This window comes from Monodelphis domestica, chromosome 7, assembly GCF_027887165.1.
Source record: "Monodelphis domestica isolate mMonDom1 chromosome 7, mMonDom1.pri, whole genome shotgun sequence".
Lineage (NCBI taxonomy): Eukaryota > Metazoa > Chordata > Mammalia > Didelphimorphia > Didelphidae > Monodelphis > Monodelphis domestica.
This window is the reverse complement of record NC_077233.1, coordinates 17,227,186-17,247,872: the sequence shown is the minus strand read 5'-3', so window position 1 is coordinate 17,247,872 and position 20,687 is coordinate 17,227,186. Positions and strand designations below refer to the sequence as shown.

The 20,687-nt window shown below is 38.0% G+C and overlaps 1 protein-coding gene across 6 annotated transcripts in view; it reads left to right on the top strand.

Annotated features, from left to right (window-relative positions):
• Positions 1-8,160: 8,160 nt before the first annotated feature.
• The window catches only part of LOC100012477 (probable C-mannosyltransferase DPY19L2), a 205,195-nt gene continuing 192,668 nt past the window's right edge, over positions 8,161-20,687 (top strand). For 3 of the 6 annotated variants that reach the window (XM_056804273.1, XM_016424414.2, XM_007499956.3), the window contains exon 1: positions 8,162-8,688. In XM_056804273.1, coding sequence (XP_056660251.1) covers positions 8,394-8,688 — 295 coding nt within the window. In that variant the 5' untranslated portion in view covers positions 8,162-8,393. Of the gene's footprint in view, positions 8,689-20,687 lie in introns of all 6 variants that reach the window. The other 3 variants (XM_007499954.3, XM_007499953.3, XM_056804274.1) reach the window with 3 other exon arrangements.

Here is a 20,687-nt window from a genome sequence, read left to right as displayed (position 1 = left end):
GCTCAGACAGATTTCTATTACTCATTGAGTCTGTAGATATATTTTCCCTCAATTTAGATTTGAGGTTTGAGCACCTTCTTCATTTCCCCCTTGACTCTAAAAGCTCTTCTTTACACATTTCTTTTATGTGAGCTGATTTCCCCCATTCTTTCTCTTCCCTCTGCCTTCTTACAGGGCTTCCCTTATTCTTGTCTATGCATTTTTCCATCATCCTAATATAATCAACTCACTCTGACACTTTTTCTACGTTCTTCTAACTTTTCTAATAAAGATAAAATTCTTAAAAGATAAATGTATCATCTTCCCATAAAAAAGATAGTTTAATCGTATTGAGTCTCTTATTATTTCTCATTCATATTTATTTACCTTTTTATGCTTCTTTTGATCCTTGTATTTGAAGGTAAAATTTTCTATTCAGCTCTGGTCTTTTTATGATGAATACTTGAAAATCCTCTATTTCATTAAATATCATTTCTTTCTCCCTTTGAGGATTATACTCAGTTTTGCTGGGTAGATTATTCTTGGTTGTAATCTCAGCTCTTTTATCTTTTGTAATATTGTATTATAAATCCTTTGTTTCTTTAATATAGCTTCTATGTCTTGTGTGATCCTGACCATGGCTCCACATTATTTGAATGGTTTTTTTCATTCTCTTTGATGTATTTTCTTTTTGATATGGGAGTTCTGGCATTTGGCTATAATTTTTCTTGAAATTTTTATTTTGATATCTTTATCAGGAGGTGATTGGTGAATTATTTTAATTTCTATTCTACTTTATGGTTCTAGGATATTGGAGCAATTTCCCTTGACAGTTACTTAAAATATGATGTCCAGGTTTCTTTTTTGGATTATGGCTTTTAAATAATCCAAATAATTCTTAAATCATCTCTCTAGGATCTATTTTCAAGGTCAGTTGTTTCCTCTATTTCACATTTTCTTCTATTTTTTCATTATTTTCACTTTGTTTTATTGTTTTCTGATACCTCAGAGACTCGTTAGTTTCCACTAGCCCAATTCTAATTTTTAAAAAAATTATTTTCTTCAGTAAGTTTTTCTGCCTCTTTTTCTATTAAACAATTCTTCTTTTTTAAGTTTTCTTTTCTTCAGATTTATTTTCTTCTTATTTATTTCCCTCCAAGATGTTAATTATATTTTCATAATTTGTTTCCTTTGCTTTCTTTCTTTACCTAAGTTTTCCTCTAACACTCTTATTTGATTTTGAAAATCATTTTTTAGCTCTTTGAGAAATTATTAAGCTTATGTCCAATTCATGTTATTTTTTTCCTTTTTTGACCTTGCTTATAGCTGTCTTGATTTCCTTATCTTCTTCTGAGTTTGTGTCTTTGATCTTCTCTGTCGCCAAGGTAGATTTTTTGTGATCAAGTTATTTTTTGTTTGTTTGTTCATTTTCTCACCTCATTTCTTAATTTGCAATTTTATTTTAGTGTTGGACTATGTGCTTAGCATGGAAGGGAGAGGGATGCTATTTCAAGCATCAGGCTTTTTTGCACAGCTATTTTCAGATCTAGTTCTGTAGGGATAGAAGTTTAGGGTATTTCCAAGGTAGTATGATCTGGAGAGAAGTGTGGTCACTACTCTCTTGGTCTGCACTTTGGGCCTTACCCAGGAAGGGCCTCTGATCCATTGGAATTGCAATTGATACTGTACCTCAGAGCCCCTCCTCTCTTAGGACCAGAAATCATCAGTGTCTTAGTGTTCTTAATCCAATAGGATTAAGATTAAACATCCCCAGCCTTAACTTTTTAAAAAAATCTATCTTATAATTAATACTGTGCATTGGTTGTAAGCCAGAAGAATAGTTAGGGCTAGGCATTGAAAATTAAGTGACTTGCCCAGGATCACACATCTAGGAAGTGTCTGATGCCAGATTTGAATCCAGGACCTCTCATTTCTAGGCTTGGTTGGTTTTTAAAAAACTGAGTGTAGGACTTTATATTTGTTTCAATTAAATTTAATCTCATTCCATTATATGGATCCTTTTAGATCCTAATTCTGTTATCCAACCTGCTAGCTCCCTCATCTGCTTCATGCCAAATATATCATCTGTGACTTTCTGTGTCAGTGAGAAAAATGCTAAATGTCCCTCTCTGCCAAGGAGAGGATTACTAAACACAGCACTTCCAGTCAATGGAGGACTGAATCACCCCTGGTTCCGAGGGTAGTCCTCCAGGGAAGGAGCATAGCTGAGGCTCGTTAGGAGGTTGAGAGTCATGTTGAAACAGCTGTAGTTCTTCTTTTGCAAGAGAGAAGCTTATGACACTCCAGACCCTTAGTGTTTGGTGGATGTGACCCAAAGAGTTGATAAAAGATCTATAACCCCAACATGGCTAGTGAATATTATGCAGGGCATCAGATGATCCTGAAAGTAGCTCAAGTGCACAAGCAGCTGGAGTAAATAAAGAACAGCTCCTAGCAAGAATCCTGGAAGTAGCACCTGGTACAGATCAATGCCCGACTGGGAACAGCAAATGTAACACCTGGTGGGAAATCAGGTCCAGCAAAGGGCAGCATGAAGACCGGAGAAGCTTTGGAGTATGAGTCATCTTTCCATGTGTGGGTCCTGGTCAGACACATTCCAGAGTTCATCCCTTCACGTCTCTTCAGCTGGGAACAAGGGTTCCTATAGGTGGATCACCCACACAGAGTTCTAATCAAAGCCCACTTCTTCTACTACATAGGCATCCATTCATGAGAGAATGAGAGATGACAGCATCGTTTTCACTACTAGTTCCTTAAAATCTCTCTGTTGAACTGTGCGATACTTCTCTTACTAGTAAAATCAAACATTGATGGGGGCTCATCAGCTATTAGGGTTTGAGAGGATCTGGAAATAGAAAATGCTGCCAGAAAAGGGTATCTAATTGAAGGTCTCAAAAGGAGGGAGCCTGTGGACGCCACAGATCAGACGGGGATGTTGGCACTCAAGTTATCTGCATCCACCATGAAAATGAAGATTTCAATTTCATTTCAGAAGAAGAAGCTAATTTTTACCAAAAACGGCTCGAGCATAATAACTCAACAGCAATGGATTGACTGATTATAAAATAGTCAACTCAACGTGTAATGATTTTGTTCTGTAGAGGCTGATTTTACAAAATGAACCACCCAAAGACATCATTGTTAGCTCAAACCGACTTACTCAGGCAGCAAGGTATAATGGAAGCAGAGTTCTACAGAGCCAGATGCCTCAGATTAAATTCAGGATCTCATATTTGTTTGGCTGGATAGTCAGAGGGAAGCTACTTGCCTTCTCTGGGATCCAGTTTTCTTGTCTATAAAATGGAGGCTACTGTGTATATCAAGATAGCTATTTCAATTCACACATATAATACATATAATATAAATACATATATAACAATATATATTAAAATAATATAAATACAATAAAATAATATAAATACAATAAAATAATATAAATACAAATAGTATATCATATACCTGATACATTGTACTGTTGATACATTGTACAGTACTGATATATTGTACAGTCACAAGACTGAGGTGAGGAGAATCTACTCAGGAACTTTCAAACACTTTATCACTGTCATTGGTATTATAGCAGTAGAATTTTAGGAGATCTCTTAAGAATAGGCAAATGGGTCATCTTGAAATGATTTGATGAATAAAACAGATTTGAGGACACATGGCTAATAGTTTAGCATTTTTGTGACCCTATTTTAGAAGAAATTAACACTACATTAGATTAATATTTTGGCTTTTAAATTCCAACTTTGTGATCATTAACAGATCAAAGAATCTTTCATAGGCAAGAAACTGATGTATACCTTTCAGAGTAAAACTCTATTTTTATAGCAAAATAATCGCCATTTACCTGACTATCAGAGCCTCAAAATAATTATGAAGTAATTACCATATTCTGGGATACTTGATCTGGGTTCAGTTCTCACGTCTAATATTTTGCAAGGGGTCCTGGGAAAGTCACATAATCTCTGGCACCTTAATTTTCATACATGTAAAATAAAGGGGTTGGATTGGATTGCCCTCTCAGCCCTCTCCCTTCTATCTCTAGACCCGCTCCTACAAACTATCCACACTTACCTTCATTCTTTTAAGCCTTAGTCGGTTTTAGCCCATGTATGTGAATACCAGTATTTGCAAGCTAAAATTTAATAGAAAATACTGAAATAGTCAAGCAAAACTCATTTATATGAGCATCCAGCCTAGTGACACAAATCACAAACTAGCCATGCTTTCCATCCCTTATGACTTGTCGCTGGATCTTCTCACTTATTTGCTGTAGGTGGTGCATCTAATGTGCTGGGGGCTTTCTAGACTTTCTTTTAGCTTCAATATTTCCATCACTGCCCTGGATTGCCCATCAGCTATCTCTTGCTTTCATCATGTGACCAGACCATGAACTAAAAATAGGATAGAAAACTATTTGAACCAATGAAATCCAAGCTAACATTATTTAGAAACAGAACCCTGAACAGGATAGAGACCCGATTTATTTTCATAAATGATGTGGAAATAGAATTCTATCTGAATTGAAGTTCTAATTTTATGCTTGTTTATTGTCTCGTTTATTAAACTGATTTGCTTCTAACAAGAACAGCAATCCCATCTTTTCGAAATTCATGAAAACATTAGAAAACCTCTCAGCTGAAATGTTGGTTTTATATGTTCTCTCTACCATCTGCTGGTTATAGCCATCATTACACGTCTGGTAAATCTACTCCCTGGTTCCCTCGCCCTCTAGTGGCCCTAAAAGTTTTCTGAATTTTCCCAGTTCTTAGGAACCTGATCCTCCCAACTACCTAGTATTTGGGGTGTCCATTGTTTGGTCCTACTAGAATGGAAGCGCCTCAATGGCAGGCACGGTTTCATTTTTGGTCTTTGTAGCCTCAGAGTTTAGTGTGACTATGCTCCTAAGGAAGCCCAAAGCCTCTCCATCCACAAGGGCTCTTTTTCTATTTGTCTTACTGTGCAATTTCTCACCAAGATGATGGTTCTGTGCATGTAGACAACTAAGAAATGAATAGAAAGCAAGTTAATACATGTTAGAAGGGAGACCTTCAACAGAGGGAGGGGTGGGTTGTGGATCTCTTAGAAACGCAAAGCAATCTACAACAATACATAGAAGAAAACAACAACAAAAGCACCAAGAAGGAGCACAGAACAGAGAAATCTTGCTGCTGCTATTGCAGTTATCACCACTACAATTCCTTTTACTCCTACTCCTACCACTACCTCTACTGCTACTGCCACCATTACTACTGCAATTGCTACTACTACAACTTCCACCCTACCACCACTGCCGTCACTCCTGCTACTACTACGATGTGTTTACAACTGGATGGGACTTGAACTCAGGTCTCCATGGCCCTAAGACCTACCCTTGCCATGACAATACTGCCTCACCTGAAAACACTAACGTGACAATTCCCAGCTGTAAAAATGGAGATTTGAACCCCAGACTTCAATTCCCAGAAGTCCCTGGTATTTCCCAGAATTCCCTAAAATCTCACTTGAATTCTCACCTGGGCAGAGAACAAAATGGGTATTTAAACTGACTGCACTGCCTACTTGCTCTCTCTGCTTCCTCTTCTAACCACGTTGCTCTCTACCTAGCAGGCAATATGTAGAGTAAGTAGTTGTGAATGGGCTCTGTGCCTAGGCACGTGCTTTCTTATTTTGTATTTTCTTTATTTCTTAATCTTTAATCTAAATCTTTAATCTTAATCTTAATTTCTTAATCTTAATCTTTAAACCTCATAAAAAATATAATACTTTTAGCAGAGAAACTAATTTTAAATGTTACACAGCAGGAAGACTTGGGTTCAAGCCCCTCCTCTAACACACATGAGTTGTGGGACCCTAGGCAACTCACAACCTCCTAGTGTTTTAGGCAATATCCTATAATTGAAATTTGTAGAAGAGGTATTGACCTGAAATGATAGAGAGAACTTCTTTAATGAGCAGTTCCCTGTATCAGTGAAATCACAAGTCTAAGTGTCATGGGCATTGTACCCCCAGAAACTCAGGCAAACTATTATCAGGGAAATTCCTCTGCTCCCTTAGGCCCTCCTGACTCCCAACCCCAAACACCTGACCTAGAAGATCACCCTCCTTTGATTGCCCCATTGAATGGAGATGGACAAAGAAGCACACCTCATTCATTCATCCCTCAAATCTCCAGAACCACCCCCATGCCCTCGGACTAACCTCCTCCCTCCAACCCCTTGCTCCAGTCATGTCCCCACAGTTGTAGAAGAATATAAAAACCCCAGAATGGAGGCATTCTGGGAGTAAATGTTGCTCCACTCTTGCTGTCTTGCTGGCCGAAAATTCAACATTACTAATAAATCTCACTCTTTGCTTTTCTTGTGAAAGGTATCCTTCCTGAACCCCAGGGGTACACCTCTACACCCCACAACATCAGGTCCTTATACATATCCCTAAAATTTATAAAGGATTATGATCTTAGTATTGCAAGGGACCTTGGATAATAATAATGTTGTTGAGTTGTTTCAGTTATATTCAACTCTTCATGACCCCATTTGGGGTTTTCTTGGCAAAGATATTAGAGTGGTTTGCCATTTCCTTCTCTGGCTTTTTTTACAGGTGAGGAAACTGAGGCAGACAGCGTTTAAGCAACTTGTCAGGGCACACAGCTAGCAAGTGTCTAAAGCCAGATTTGAACTTCTGCAAATGTGTTCCTGATTCCAGGCCCAAGGCTCTCTCCACTGTGACACCCAGCTGCCCTAATAATAATGATGATGATAAAATAAGTCGCATTTATATAGCAATTTAAAGTTTGCAAAATGCTTTACAAATAGTTTCTTGACTTTTAGTCCAGCTGCTGTATCTACTACCCCACTTTACAGATCATCTAATCCATTGCTTTCATTTTATTGACTAGGAAAATGAGGTCACAGAAGTGAAGTGATTTGCCTATGTATGGAGTGAAAATTAGTAAGAGATTGGTGTATTATTCTCAGTATATTTTTGGTTAGCACCAGTACCAATATTAGATCAATATTCCTGAAACTCCAAGGTCTTCCCTTCCCCTCCTAGTTTCTCACATGAACCTTTCATTAGTACTCTCTTGCACAGGTAGAGGGCACTGTATTAGTTTTTTATAAATTGGGAGTTCATTTGTCTAGCTTTGGGTCTCTGATTCAAGCACAATGTCCTGGTCCTTTGTGTAATAAGCAATAAAGCCACATGTTTGCATCTTATCCTGGTTTCTATCAAAGGGGGATGCATCTTGCTATATGAAGGGACCCCCCCCCCCCAATTCCCACTCCAGACACCTATGATGGCAAAGCCAAGAAGTGTTAGAGGCCGGATATGAAATAGGTTCTTTCAGGGCTTTATCCATCTAGTACCTAGCTGCCTCTCAAAGTTTGCAAAGCTTGCAAAGATACAAGAATAACATCTAGCATTAACAAAAAGCACTTTCTGTATATGATCTAACAGGATCTAACAAACACCATTCTGTGTGGCAGGTGCTGTTATTCATTTTACAAACGAAGAAACTGAGTGGAAAAAGTCACATGACTTGTCTTGGGTCACACAGCTAGGAAGGTTGAACCGAGCTCTGGCAACTCCAAATTCAGGGCTCAGTTAGCTTCTTCTCCAGGTCCTTAAGCCCTTTGACATTTTATTATATTGATGATGATATTCTGATCCCTTAATGTTTGCAAAGAATTTCTCATTAGTCATCTAATTTTGTCCTCAAAACGGTCCTGAGAGGGAGCTTCGAGGTGCCATTATTATTGCTGTTCCTCTAAATCCATTCCCTTGACACCTAATTGCCCATCATGGTCTGCCTTTCCACTTATTATCTCATTTAGTAAATTGTTCGATTTGCTATGGAATTCGCCAAACAATATTCAGATTCTTCTCTTTTGTCCTTTGCCTATCGAGATATTTGAGTTTGCTGTCACAAATAAAAAGAACGAAAAAAAAAAACTCCGACCAATTCCCGAGTAGGTTTCCTACACTTGATCAGTCTCAGCTGCCCACCTGTGAGCAAATGGGAGAAAAAGGAGTTGGGAAGAGGACCAGAGGCTGCACGTGATCCTCCGGGTGGGAGGGGTTTGGAGGATACACCTATGAGGATGAGGGGCTGCACTTGATCCTTCTGACTGGGAAGGGTTTGGAGGCTGCGCATTAGGACCGAAGGCTGTGCTTGAGGCCCAGGTTGGGGCACGAGGTCGCCGGAAGTCGAGGCCTCGCGGCCGTCCAGCCCGTCGCCATGACAACCTGAGGAGAGGCAACGGCGGCAAAGCGAGGAGCAGTTGAGGCGGGCGCGGCGAGGGGCCGCCTCCGCCTGGCCGAGCTCTCGGAGGGCTGCCAAGTGTCCGCCTCGGCTCGTGCCGTCCCTGCCCGGAGACTATGAGAAGATGGTCGTGCAAACGAGGAACAAGCACAAAGAAGTGCCGTCCAAGGGGTCACAGTCCCCCCGCTCTACCTTGCGGGGCCACCGGGGCGCGACCAGCTGTGAGCGGAGGCTCCAGGCAGAGGAGAAGCGCGAAAAAGGGTCTCCCATTCACCTAAGAGGAGGCCATAAGGTTTTCAGGTGGTTGCTATGCAGATTAATGGTGACTAGCGTGAGGCGCCTGGTATTCATGTTTTTGCAGAAGCTGACCTCCTTGCAGCAGAACCGCAATTTCTCGTGGAACATAACGGTGGCATTAGGTGAGCCTCAGATGAGTCCACTTGGGTGGGGGACTCGCCCATTTTGGGCCACGTGGGGTCACCTCCCATCCCCCCCCCCCCCCCCCCCCCCCCCCGCCCTTCTGTTTCCATGAATGGTGGAGAAGGCTTGTAGACTTCTAAAAAGGTATAAAACAATGAGTATAAACTGATTAAAGTTTCTTCATTAGATTGACTTGTGGAAGGAACCCATAGATTTCGCCAGACTGGTCCCAAAAGTTAAGAATTCCCAACTCTGAGGTCGTAAGTTTCTAGCTCAGGATTTGACCCTTTTGGAGCTCTTCCATGCCATTTCATGTGTACCTTTGTTTGTTCAACCTTCTTTTACATTCAGATAAGTGTAAGGCTCATACGACGCCTGTACCCTGTATCCACCCCCCCCCCCCCACCAGTGTTTGTATATTCTTCATCTTGGGCACCACAATCATGACAAATATAAAATTCCACCCCTTTCCCTTTCCTTTCAGCTCCCTCCCTTTTCTTTGTCCTCCTCAGATCTTTAGAACAAAACTAAGCCAGGACCTATCTGGTGTTCTTACTTAACTCCTTCAGTCCCATTCGAAGACCTTATGGTTCTGGAGAGCCTCTTACCTCTTTTCTCCCATTAGATTGTTAGCACCACATCATCATATATCTCCTTCCATTTGTTCAAACATATCTATAAATCCTCCTGAGTAATATATTTGTCTTCCTAGGTTTCTGTAGATTCTTCTGTTTGTATTTCAGTTCCCAATTCAACTTTAATCTGTTCATCAGGAAAGCTTGAAAGTCTTCTGTTCCATTAAATGTCTACCTCCCTCTCCCCCACCCTTCTTTAGGATTATATTTAACTTTTCAGGGTATCTTATTCTTAAAAACCTGTATCCTTTTTCTTGGAGAATGTTGCATTCCAAGATTGCCTATCCTTTTTAGTAAGGTGATCCTCACTGCAGTTCTTTGGTATTTGAGCTTCTTTCTTGATGGTTACATGTTTTCTATTTTGAAGGAAGGAGTTCCAGATTTTGGCTATATTAGATTTGTGACAACCTTTTTGGTTTCCTTTTGGGAGTTGATTGTCTGATTCTTTCTATCTTAACCTTTTGGTTCTAATACACTTAGGCAATTTTTAGTTAAGATTTCTGGACCTTTGGTATCCAGACTTATTTTTTTCCCCCTAGTTTCCAGGTATTTCAGTGCATCTTAAATTATTTCTCCTTAAACTTGCTTTCTAAGTTTCTTATTTTCGACATAAGGTGTCAGTATGTTTTTTTTTTCCAATCTTTTGATTTTGTTCTTCAATTTCTTGCTGTTCTATAGTGTCATTGATTTCTCTTTGTTCTGTTTCAGTTTTTGGATAAGATTTACTATTTCCTCCCTCTAAACTATCTGTGTCTTCAATTCTTTTATCCAGAGCATTTTATTTATTATTCATTTTTATCTTCATTTAATTTAGGTATCTATAGAATTCTTAACCATTTTTATTTCTGAGACTTTGCTTGCAGTTGTACTCAAACCTTTTTTTTGAGGATCTCTTGATCTACAATTTAGTATTTTCTTTGAGGTACTTTTCTACAGTTTTGGTTTATGAATTGGGGCTATGCAATGGGGCCATCCTCTGCCCCCTGATATACTTTTGGGTGGAGCTGTTGGCCCTGCTTGATCTGACCCTTTGGAGTTCTTGTGTGATTACCTCCATTTCTTGAGGAGAGAGGTTACTAAATCTTCAGTACTTTCTATGGTTTCTCAAAATGGGATAAGAGAACTTAGAGCCCCTGGGTTTGGGTGATCTGACTCCAAGTACTGCAGCATCATACTGGTCATTGGGTGCTGCTGTTCTCCAGGGCTTCCAAAGTCCCTACTCTGGACCTTTCTCATGGGAGGCTTCTACTTTTGTTGCCTTCTGACATAAAGCCTTGCAGACTACTTTTTTTCTAGTCTCTGGAAACCGAAAGGTGATGGTATTGGCTTTGCTGGAGGAATTGCCCATCTCATTGCTTTGTTGTCATCTGGCTGACTTGCATATATTGTTTTAGGGTAGAAGAAATAGCTATAGTCCACACTGGACTTTTTGATTATTAGTCAATATGGGATAAACGTCAAGATTTTGCTGGAGTTGGTGTATGGGAGTTAGCAGAGTGCCTCCTTTTGGGTAACTGTCTATGCCCAAAGACCAAAATGTAATTTTTAAAGCTTTATTACTTATTGGTGATTCTTCTAGCCCAGTGATGGCAAACCTTTTAGAGACCTCATCTTGTGATCTGCCTCCCTATTGAGTGCTGGGTGCACCTTGCCCACCCCTCATTACCCTACACAGGGAAGAGAGAAAGCATTCCCATTGGGCTGGTAGGCAGAGAGGTGGGTAAAGTGAAAAAATGTCATTGGACACAGTGGAAAGGAGGAAGGGAGAAACTCTGCCTGAGTCCCTCTGCCTTTGTAGTAATGATCTCTTGAGGAGGGTGCCCATTGTGTGTGCCCACAGAGAGCACTCTGTGTGCCATCAGTTTACCATCACTGTTCTAGCCTTTCTTCTCTGTGTTTAAAATATTTGCTTCAATGACATTCTTTTGTTTTTTTTTCTATTTTTCTACCTTTTCCTCTTTCTATCACTATCCTCTCCCATGTTGGAAGGAAAAAAAGGAAAACAAGGAAGAATTATGTGAGAAATATGCATAACTAAGAAAAACAAATTCCTATATTAACTCTGCCCTGGAATTTGTGTCTTAGTGTGCATATTGAGTTTCACCTTTCTGCTAGGAGAGGATATAGAATACTTCCTCACTGGTCTTCTGGAGTTGTGTTGATCATGAGTTGAACAGAGTCCTTGGGTCTAATTGTTGTCCTGCTTCTGCATAGTTCACTCTACATCAGTTCTACATTTTAGGAAGTTGTTTTCCTCTGAATTTTTGTACCTCCTTTTCCATTTGGCCAATTCTATTTTAAGAAGTTATTTTCTTTGGTGAATTTTTTCTCTTTTCTCTTTTTTTTTTCTTTCTTTGCCAAGCTGGTGACTCTTCCTGATTTTCTTGCATTACTCCTCATTTCTTCCCTCAATTTTTCTTCTAACTCTCTTATTTCTATGGATAGGCTTTTTTGTTTTGCTCTTTTTTTGTGGTTTATTATATAACATTTCACTGTATATTAACATTGGGTTATTTGGCTTGAAGAAGGCACTGTCTCAAGCATCTTGTTCTGGGGCTTGGGGCTTTGGTTTTTATTTGAATGGGCCTTAGAGCTTACCTGTTGCCTTGTGCTGGTGGGGATAGCTTCCCTTCCAGCTTGTACTGGGTCTTGGGGCTCTTAACTGCTGACTTGCATTGGTTTTTGCTGCTTGCTTACACAGAGTGTGGGTAGAATTTGCTGTTTGCTTGCACAGTGGGGAGCCTGCTGCTGACCTGTTCAATAGGAAGCTTTGCTCTGGTTTGCCCTGGAGGGTGGTCTCTGCTGTAAGCTTTCCTGGAGGGGGCCTTGCTTATGGCCTTCACTGAGAGGAGCTTCATTGGAGACATAGATCATGTTGAGGCCTCCCTACAGATCTTTACTGGGTCTAGTCCAAAGAATTGATGGGCAGCTCAACTGACTCCATGCAAGAGATTAAGCTGTATTATAGGAGAATAAAATAGTAGAGTGACTAGAGCTTGTGACTAAAGTAAGTGAGGGAGGGGTGAGGAGGTAAGGAAATGTGGTAAGCCAAGATTGGGGTGTTTGAGGGATCTCAGGAATGCTTTTTATTCAGATTAGTTACTAAGGAAGGAATAATTTATTTGGGCAGTTGTTGCCCTGTGTTTTCAAGGAACTGACATCACTTTACCTGGGGTTTACTCTGCCCACTGTGGGGGTGGGTTGGAGTGTAGCAAACAGCATTGTAAATGGGATGCTAGTGATACATTAAGTTCCCTGGGGCAAACTTTAGGTTCAGTTTTTCTCTTTTCTGCATAGACTCTAAGGAGGGCAGTGAGTGGAAATTGAGTGTTGTTTGAACCTAGTCCTGTGTGTCTGGGAAATTGAACCACTTGTACTTGCTGTCCAGAGACCCCAACCAAGGACCTTGGTTATGTCTAAAGATTGACATGAGGAATTTTCTTATAATTGTGAATCTAAGAAATCTCTATGTCTTATCTGAAAGGTGACCCTGTACTAATCAACTAGTTATTGTTTCTATGTTCTTTTGATTGTTTACAGCTACCTCGCAGGGCCTATGGGACATTTCAGTCCACATTACCAGTAGCTTGTGTCTGATTGAGTCCTGGCTGCTGTGGGGCTGTGGAAGCTTAGATCCATTTGAGGCCTTGTATTTCACTTTTGATGGAGTTAAATGCTACTCCCTTTGAGATGAATGAATCATCTTGCTCGTAGACCCTAAAGAATTCCTATTTTTTAGCTTCTTATTTTCTCTAGCATTTTCATTGTACTAATTCTGATGTTTGGGATTGTTCTAGTCCAGATGAGTGAATGTGGTGCTGTAAGCCAGACTTCAGAAAGCTGCCCACTCCTATTCTACTCCACTGTTGCCAACTGTGTTTGGGCTCAGTTTTTCCTCCAAGTTGGCAACAAATTGTTCTAATCTACTGACATTGTCTTGCCTTGAGGATGCCACTTTATTGAATGTGAATGTTTAGATCAGAGAGCATGTCTATCATCAGTCCAGCACCACACATCTGTCTTCTTCATCCCTCTCACATCTTGTCTTTCTTTTCTCCTCATACCTTATCTCCCTGAGTTCAAATTTGGCCTCAGACATTTTACTAGCTATGTGACACTGGGAAGTTACTTAACCCTGTTTGCTTTCATTTCCTCATCTGTAAAATAAGCTGGAGAAGGAAATGGCAATCTATTCCAATATTTATGCCAAGAAAACCCCAAATGCATCATTTTTCAGTCATGTCTCTTTGTTCCTAAATTGGGCTGTCACAAAGAGTTAGATGTGACTGAAAAATGACTGAACAAGAAAAATGTCTTTTAACTCATGCTTAAATGAGTTTTAAATGAGACAGTTGTGAGAAGTTATCAGCCTCATTCTTTGAGTCATCCAATTCTACACAAGACAAAAGTAAGATGACTGGTGATGGCTCAGAAAACAGTAGATGACCCTGGTGTCTTCAGTGCCTGATTAAGTCCTAAGTATTACAGAGAGCCTACTTCCTACACCTTCATGGCCATTGGAATAAATTGTTCCTCTCTACATATTCTGTTAGGGAAGTTTTCACATGCTTAGGTAGATACTATCCTAACTCACTGATGATTTCAAGGTCCCATTAGTTTAGCCTTTCTGTGTAGATAGTTTTATTGGGGAATGGTCACTGAGCAGGCTGCAGCTTCTTGGAACCACAAATGAAAAATTGGGTAACAAGTACACATTAAAGGTAATTAAAAGTATGTATAAATGAATCTAGGAGAAGAAGAATCAGAGCTGAATTTGGGGGTGTGACAATCAACAATCATGAAGAAGGCTGATATTTATTTTTGAGTATCTTTTTGGGTAGAGTTTAATGAACTTATTTTTAAACTTGAACTTTCATGAAGTTGAACAGTTTTTCAACTTTTCAACAGTTAAGGGATTATTTAAATATAGCATTTTGAGTTTCAAAATTTATTTCTTCATATCATTTTATGATTTCTCTCTCATACAGTATTACCTTTGTGCTTTTAATGTTTCCTAATATTTTGCTTGAGTTTTCCTTGCCTTAAGTATTTTACCTGATATTTTTCTTAAAAAAAACTATGCTTATATTATTTTTGTTTCAATGTAATTTTATTTAGATTTTCTTTTATTTAGTCATTATTTTATGTGGTCTTAATCAGGTTATTCAGATGTATTTCTAGTTTGATTAATTTTTTTTGGTTATATATATCTGATGTAATGGGGTTTCTTTTTCTGATGCTTTCTTGATTTTTATTGCTAGAAAATAATACAAATGAGTTTTATGGGTTAATCTCATGCTATGCAGTTTTGTTGATTTTAATTCATTTATTGGTTCGACTAATTTTTTGCTTAGACAATTAGATTTATTTGGTATACTATCTTTTTAATTTTAAATTGTCCCAAGTGTCACATGGAAAACACATTAAATTTGTTTGATTTCAAGGAGGAGGGACTAGGAACAATGAGTAAAAGTTGCAAAGGGGCAGATATAAGATTATTATAAGGCAAAACTTCTGAACAATTAGGTCTATTCAGAGTCGAAAAGAATCATCTCATGAGGTTGTGAATTCTCTTTTACAATCAAAGCAACTTTCAGGCAAAAGCTCATTGACTACCTATTGGTTATGTTGTTTATAGACAGGCACAATCCCTTCTAGTAGGTCACAGCAGTTCCATCTTACCCTTTATTCCATGAATTTGATTTTTTCTTGAGGTATGGCAGCTCCTTTATCTTTTCCGCCAATTTTTAAATTTTATTTTTCATTTGTGTTAAAAGGCCTTTTGTGGGTGAATTTTGGATGTATTTTCTTGTTCTTTACACTCTTGTGTTAGTAATAATATACATTTTGACTCAAAATCTAATTTCATTGCCTTCATTATCATTACAATTATTATTAGGACACTTTATCATATGTTTGTAAGTTTGTTTACAGATTATACATAGAATCATAACTACCATTATTAACAGGCAAAGTTTATAATTTTTCTTAAGAATTCATCATTCAGTTAGTTTAGATTTCCTATTTTACGACTTAATTATTTTTTTCTTAATAAAATTTTCTATGTTTTTGTTTTTGAAGTAAAATTTGTTGTTTTCAAATAATAGGGTCATGTTTATATGTGATTTAGAAACCAATATTATTTTTTAAAAGTCGATTGTAACTTTTTGTTGACATGTCTTAGTGTCAGGAGGTATGTAGCATTTTCATCCTTAGTCCTCTGGAATTGTGATTGGTTGTTACACTGATCAATGTAGCTATGTGTTTGAAGTTTATTTGTCTTTACTGTATAGTTCTCATTGTATTCATTGTTCCTTGTTCTGTTCACTTGGCATTAGTTCCTACAAATCTTTCCAGGTTTCTCAGAAAGCACTTCCTTCATCATTTCTTATAGCACAAAAGTATTTTGTCAAGTCTACACAATGCCAGCTTGACAGAATCAGTCAAGAGTCCCCAAAAGGCAGCAAGGAAAATGACACAGACACAGTTAGGGGTCAGGAGGGCTAGAAGCATTGATAGCAACCAGAACTTTATTGAAAGTCACATCTACTTTTATATGGGGGAAAAAACAAGCTGGTGATTTTGTACAAGTTTCCACTTACACAGTGAGAGTAATTAATTGATAAAGTGGCACAATGTGATCTTTTGTACCTCATTGAGTCTACACAATAATTTCTATAGGTCATAAATCAACATATAACAACCTAGCTTAAATTCCCAAGGAAAAGGGCATACATACATCAATGATTTTGCAGGGCGAGAGGGAGGGGAAAATTTATGGCTACAGGCCTCTGAGTGAAATGTTGAGATATGTGACAGACTTCAGCTGCTCTATGACTTCAGTCTTGTTGAGGGTCTCAGGCTTTTTGCCTTCTGTATCTCCAGATCTTTGCTCCATGGAATCTCCAGCTTTTTGCCATCTACAATTGCACCTTTATTATTTATATTAAACAAAAGAAGCTGAAGTAAGTAAATGCTTGATGTCAATTTTTTACTTAATGAGGTGGTAGTACAGTATAGACTTTGGATCTGACTATCAGGGACTGGGAGTATGTACTGAAAGAATGAAAAGAAAAGGGGTTGTGGAAGGGGAATGATTTGATCAGTTACAGATGTAATGGATAGGGCTCCTTGGAATAGTTGGGCTCAGGTTAAAACAAAGGGTGAGGCAGCCACTTATTGACATAAAATTGTGTAAATGTTTTTTGGAGAAGTGGCTAAGTTAAGACTGATGAGTCTCAGGAAGGTTTGCCACCTCCAGAAATTGTTCTGCCATATGAAATATTCTTTTTGGTTTGTCCCCAAGTCATGGTTTTAGTGCCTTGAGTCTTGGGGTGGTCATTTGTGCCTTCTACATTTTATTGTTTGTGAGGGTTCTCTGCTGCATCTGTCTGCTGCTCTGACTTGATGGACTGGGTGTGGCTCCAGGATTATTCATTTCCTGTGTAAATAAAATCAAAATCTTGACCCCTATGTTATAATTTTGTAAAAAATTGAAAGGTTGGGGTCAGGTGATGTTCCTTTCAAATGCATATAGTGTGGTATTCAAATAAATATAGTGTGGTATTCCTCTTTTTAAAAAATGGTTCTTGTAAATAGGTTTTTCCAACTCATGTACAGTGATTATCCAAAGGAATTCATTCACAAGAGATTCATTGTACTCTAACTGAAACAAAAATTTGGGGTGGGGTACAGTTTCTTAAGTAGGTGGTAGAACATATTTGATTGCTATGCACATTCAAATTTCAGGGCTTCAATCACTATCTCACTTTGCTTTGATTACAGAAATTTGTTTTAAAAGGAAAAAGCAGAGAAAGGGTTATAAAGCTTTTACTTTAAATGGCAAATTTCATATATACAATGAGATTTTTAAAAAATATTGATTACCAATTTTTATTTCCAGTAGTTTTCCAGTCTTTCCTGAGTTTCAACACACACTGATAATGCTTAAAACTATTTGGCAATTCTTCCCAATTTGTACAGAAAAGGGGTTAATAATTTTGTTGGGAGTTAATTTTCCACTAACATTATCTTGATTAATGATGGCTGGTATAACAGTAACTTGGGGGGGGGTTGGGTTGCTAGACTCCTTTGATGGTTTCTCACTACTACACAAGTTAACAATATTGTTTAATTTCTACTTTACTCCAAATCAAATTGGACCAATATTATCCTCATACCATTTTTAAAATATGTTTACTTTTGGCTTTGGTTGCAGTATTATTTTTTATACTGGATCAAAATAATGAAGCTGCTACCACCTTTGGTTTTAAATTTTTGTTTATTGTGAAAAAGGTATTAATAAGTTTGTAGGAAGTTCTGAGTTTTTAGCAATATTATCTAAAAGGTGTCGTGCTTGTGATGAATATTGGCTTCATATCCCAGTTAAGTGTATATTGCTTGGGAAATGAGGAAAAAATATATCTTTTTATTACTAACAACCTTGGTTTTCTATTCCTTTTTTTTTTCAATTTAGATTACTTTGCTTATAAAATTTGCATGTTTTTTTTGTTTGTTTTTTTTAAACCCTTACTAGTCAATACTGTTATTGGCTCCAAGGCAGAAGAGAGGTAAGGGCTAGGCAATGGGGGTCAAGTGACTTGCCCAGGGTCACACAGCTGGGAAGTGTCTGAGGCCAGATTTGAACCTAGGACCTCCCATCTCTAGGCCTGACTCTCAATCCACTGAGCCACCCAGCTGCCCCCCAAAATTTGCATGTTTTAACCATGATATTAAATTGCTTTAAATGGATATTGACTTAAAACTTTAGAACTTTCAAATGGATACCTCAAAATATTTTATGTAATTGATTATATTCCACCAATAATATTCAGATCTAACATTTGTTATATCTATTTTGCACTATATTTTTCACTTATCTCGATTTTACCCTTATAACAAACAGAGGATAGGTAAATACACTTGATTGCCAATAATCAGTAACCTCATTCCAAGTCCTATTTGATTTCTGGACTGGCCAAATTTTTCTTGTCAAATGTAACATTCACTTACACAGTTTGCATATCACATTGTACATCTATCCTCATCCAATTCAGGTGAAAAATAAATTTTCTTTATAGAATAACTGCATACAGACTTTGTTTTTACACATAATTAAATTCTAACAAATTTATATTTAAATGCATGTTAATCCTTAGACCATGAATTTCTTTTTATACACTACAAATACTTTTAAAGCAATCAAGTACAATGCTATTTAAAATGTCCATTTTCGTAACATTCCACATTTCCCCTATATATATTAAAGTAACAGTTTCACATGTTCAGTGTTCTATCCAAAATTTAAATCATACAAAACTGTCTTCATATTACATCACATCTTTTAATAAGTTGATATGAAATTCTTACATACTTTATACTCATTTGTCACAAGTTAAACTTGATATTGTTAGATTATCTCTTTTCACGCTCCAACAGGCTCTTGCAAAACTGCTGTTATTTATATTGAGTCTGAGAGCTTTCTAAGTTTACCTTTCCTAAGCATCATCTATCTATACTCTAGACTCTGTAGACATCTTTTTTTCAAGGTGGCAAATCAGGTATCCTGACAAAAAGGGAAGTAGAGGCCAAACCAAGGCCAGCTTATCTGAGGGCCTTCCAAGGATCACTTCCCTTATTTGGCAGGGTGTGAGGCCCACCTTTCTGGGGTCTCCAGAGGCGGGGCTAAGGCTCTTCCTGTCAGGTCAATGAGCAGCACTCACTGATCCAGTGGCACCCACTACGGCAGTGGGGGCAGAGGGAGGTGGGAGGGCTCTGTGAGGCAGCCTTTTTCTGTATGTCCCTTTCTAGAACTTTTTGCTTTTAGTTTCTAGCAAAATGTCCCTCTTTTCTACATTTAAAATAAGCTCGAGAACCTTTTGGAAGTAGCCCAATTTTTTACCCCTTTTATATAATATAACTTGCTCCAACATTCCTCAGTTTTTGGCCTTCCCCCTGAAAGACCTATTTTTTTGCCATCTGAAAAAGAGCTATATTTTTGTACACCCGTTGAGTTTGTTTTGCCTAGGATGAATCCCTCCTTTAATTTATTCTTATTTCTCCACCCCTTTCCTGCTTGTTGAATGAGATGTATTTCTGTGCCCAGTTCTGTATGTGTATATACATGTATTCTTCTGAGAAGTTAAGAGGAGAGTTAGATTGAAATGTCGATTGCTTTCCCATCCCCTCCACTGTTTGTACAGATGTGTATTTGCACACCTTTATTATGTGAGAGAATGCCCTCCAACCTTCCATTCCTTTCCTTTGCTCCAGGACACTCCTCTTCTCTCTCTTTCAGATCATGAAGATGTAACAATACTGCTCCTAGGCCTTGTCTAATTAGATCCCTCTGACCCCCAATGATGATCAGGCTCAGAGAGGACATATTTATCATGTTATATCAGACCATGAGTAGTTTATCCTTGTTTATTTCCTCAAAATTGTTCATTGTGTTTCCTTTTTTATGTTTCTCTTGTATTTAAATTTCATATTTCTCCTGAAGTTTTATTCTTTCTATCAGGAATGCTTGGGAGTCCTTTTTGTTATCAGAGGTTGATTTTTTTTTTTGCCTCGGTAGAATTATACTTTGTTTTATTGGTTATTATTCTTTGTCCATGTTCTTTGTCTTCCAGAATGTTGTATTAAAGACTCTCCACTCCTTTATAGTGGTTTCTTCTAAATTGTGTATGATCCTGATGGTGCCTCTTTGGTACTTTCTCTCTGGCTGTATGTATTTTTTTTTATATGACCTGGAGACTCTGGATTTTGGCTATGATATTTTGTTATCAGATTTGTTTTTGGAAGTAGCTAGCAGATTCTTTCAGTTTTAACTTTGCTCTCTGGTTTTGAGAGATCTGGGGTAGTGTTCTTTTAAGATATCTTGAAATATATATAAGCTTATTATGATTAAAATTACCTTAAGAGACTGATTTTTGAGTAAGAGTATACAATTGTTGATTATATTAGGTTTATTGGTTAGGCCAGCATCATAACTGATGAAGTGATATAGGCTTCCATGGTTATGTCTCATGACCAGGGACAACCCAAATTGGGCCAGGCAACTTAATAAAAAGATTTTTAGGAACTCATTATTCAGCCCCTCTCTTGATCATCTCAAGACATCTTTATTTGGTGATAGCTGATTAATTGGTCGTACATCTATCGATCTACCTCTCCTTATACCTTACATCATAGAGAACACATACACAGGAAAAGAACCCTTGGCCCCTTATTAACCAAATTCTGTTGAAAACATTCTTTGGGATTCCTGTGGAAAAAGAAAATAAAAAGCAGTAAACTGGATAATGTTTCTGACCCATATTCCAGACACAGGGATACACAGTAATTCTTCCTAATATACAGGA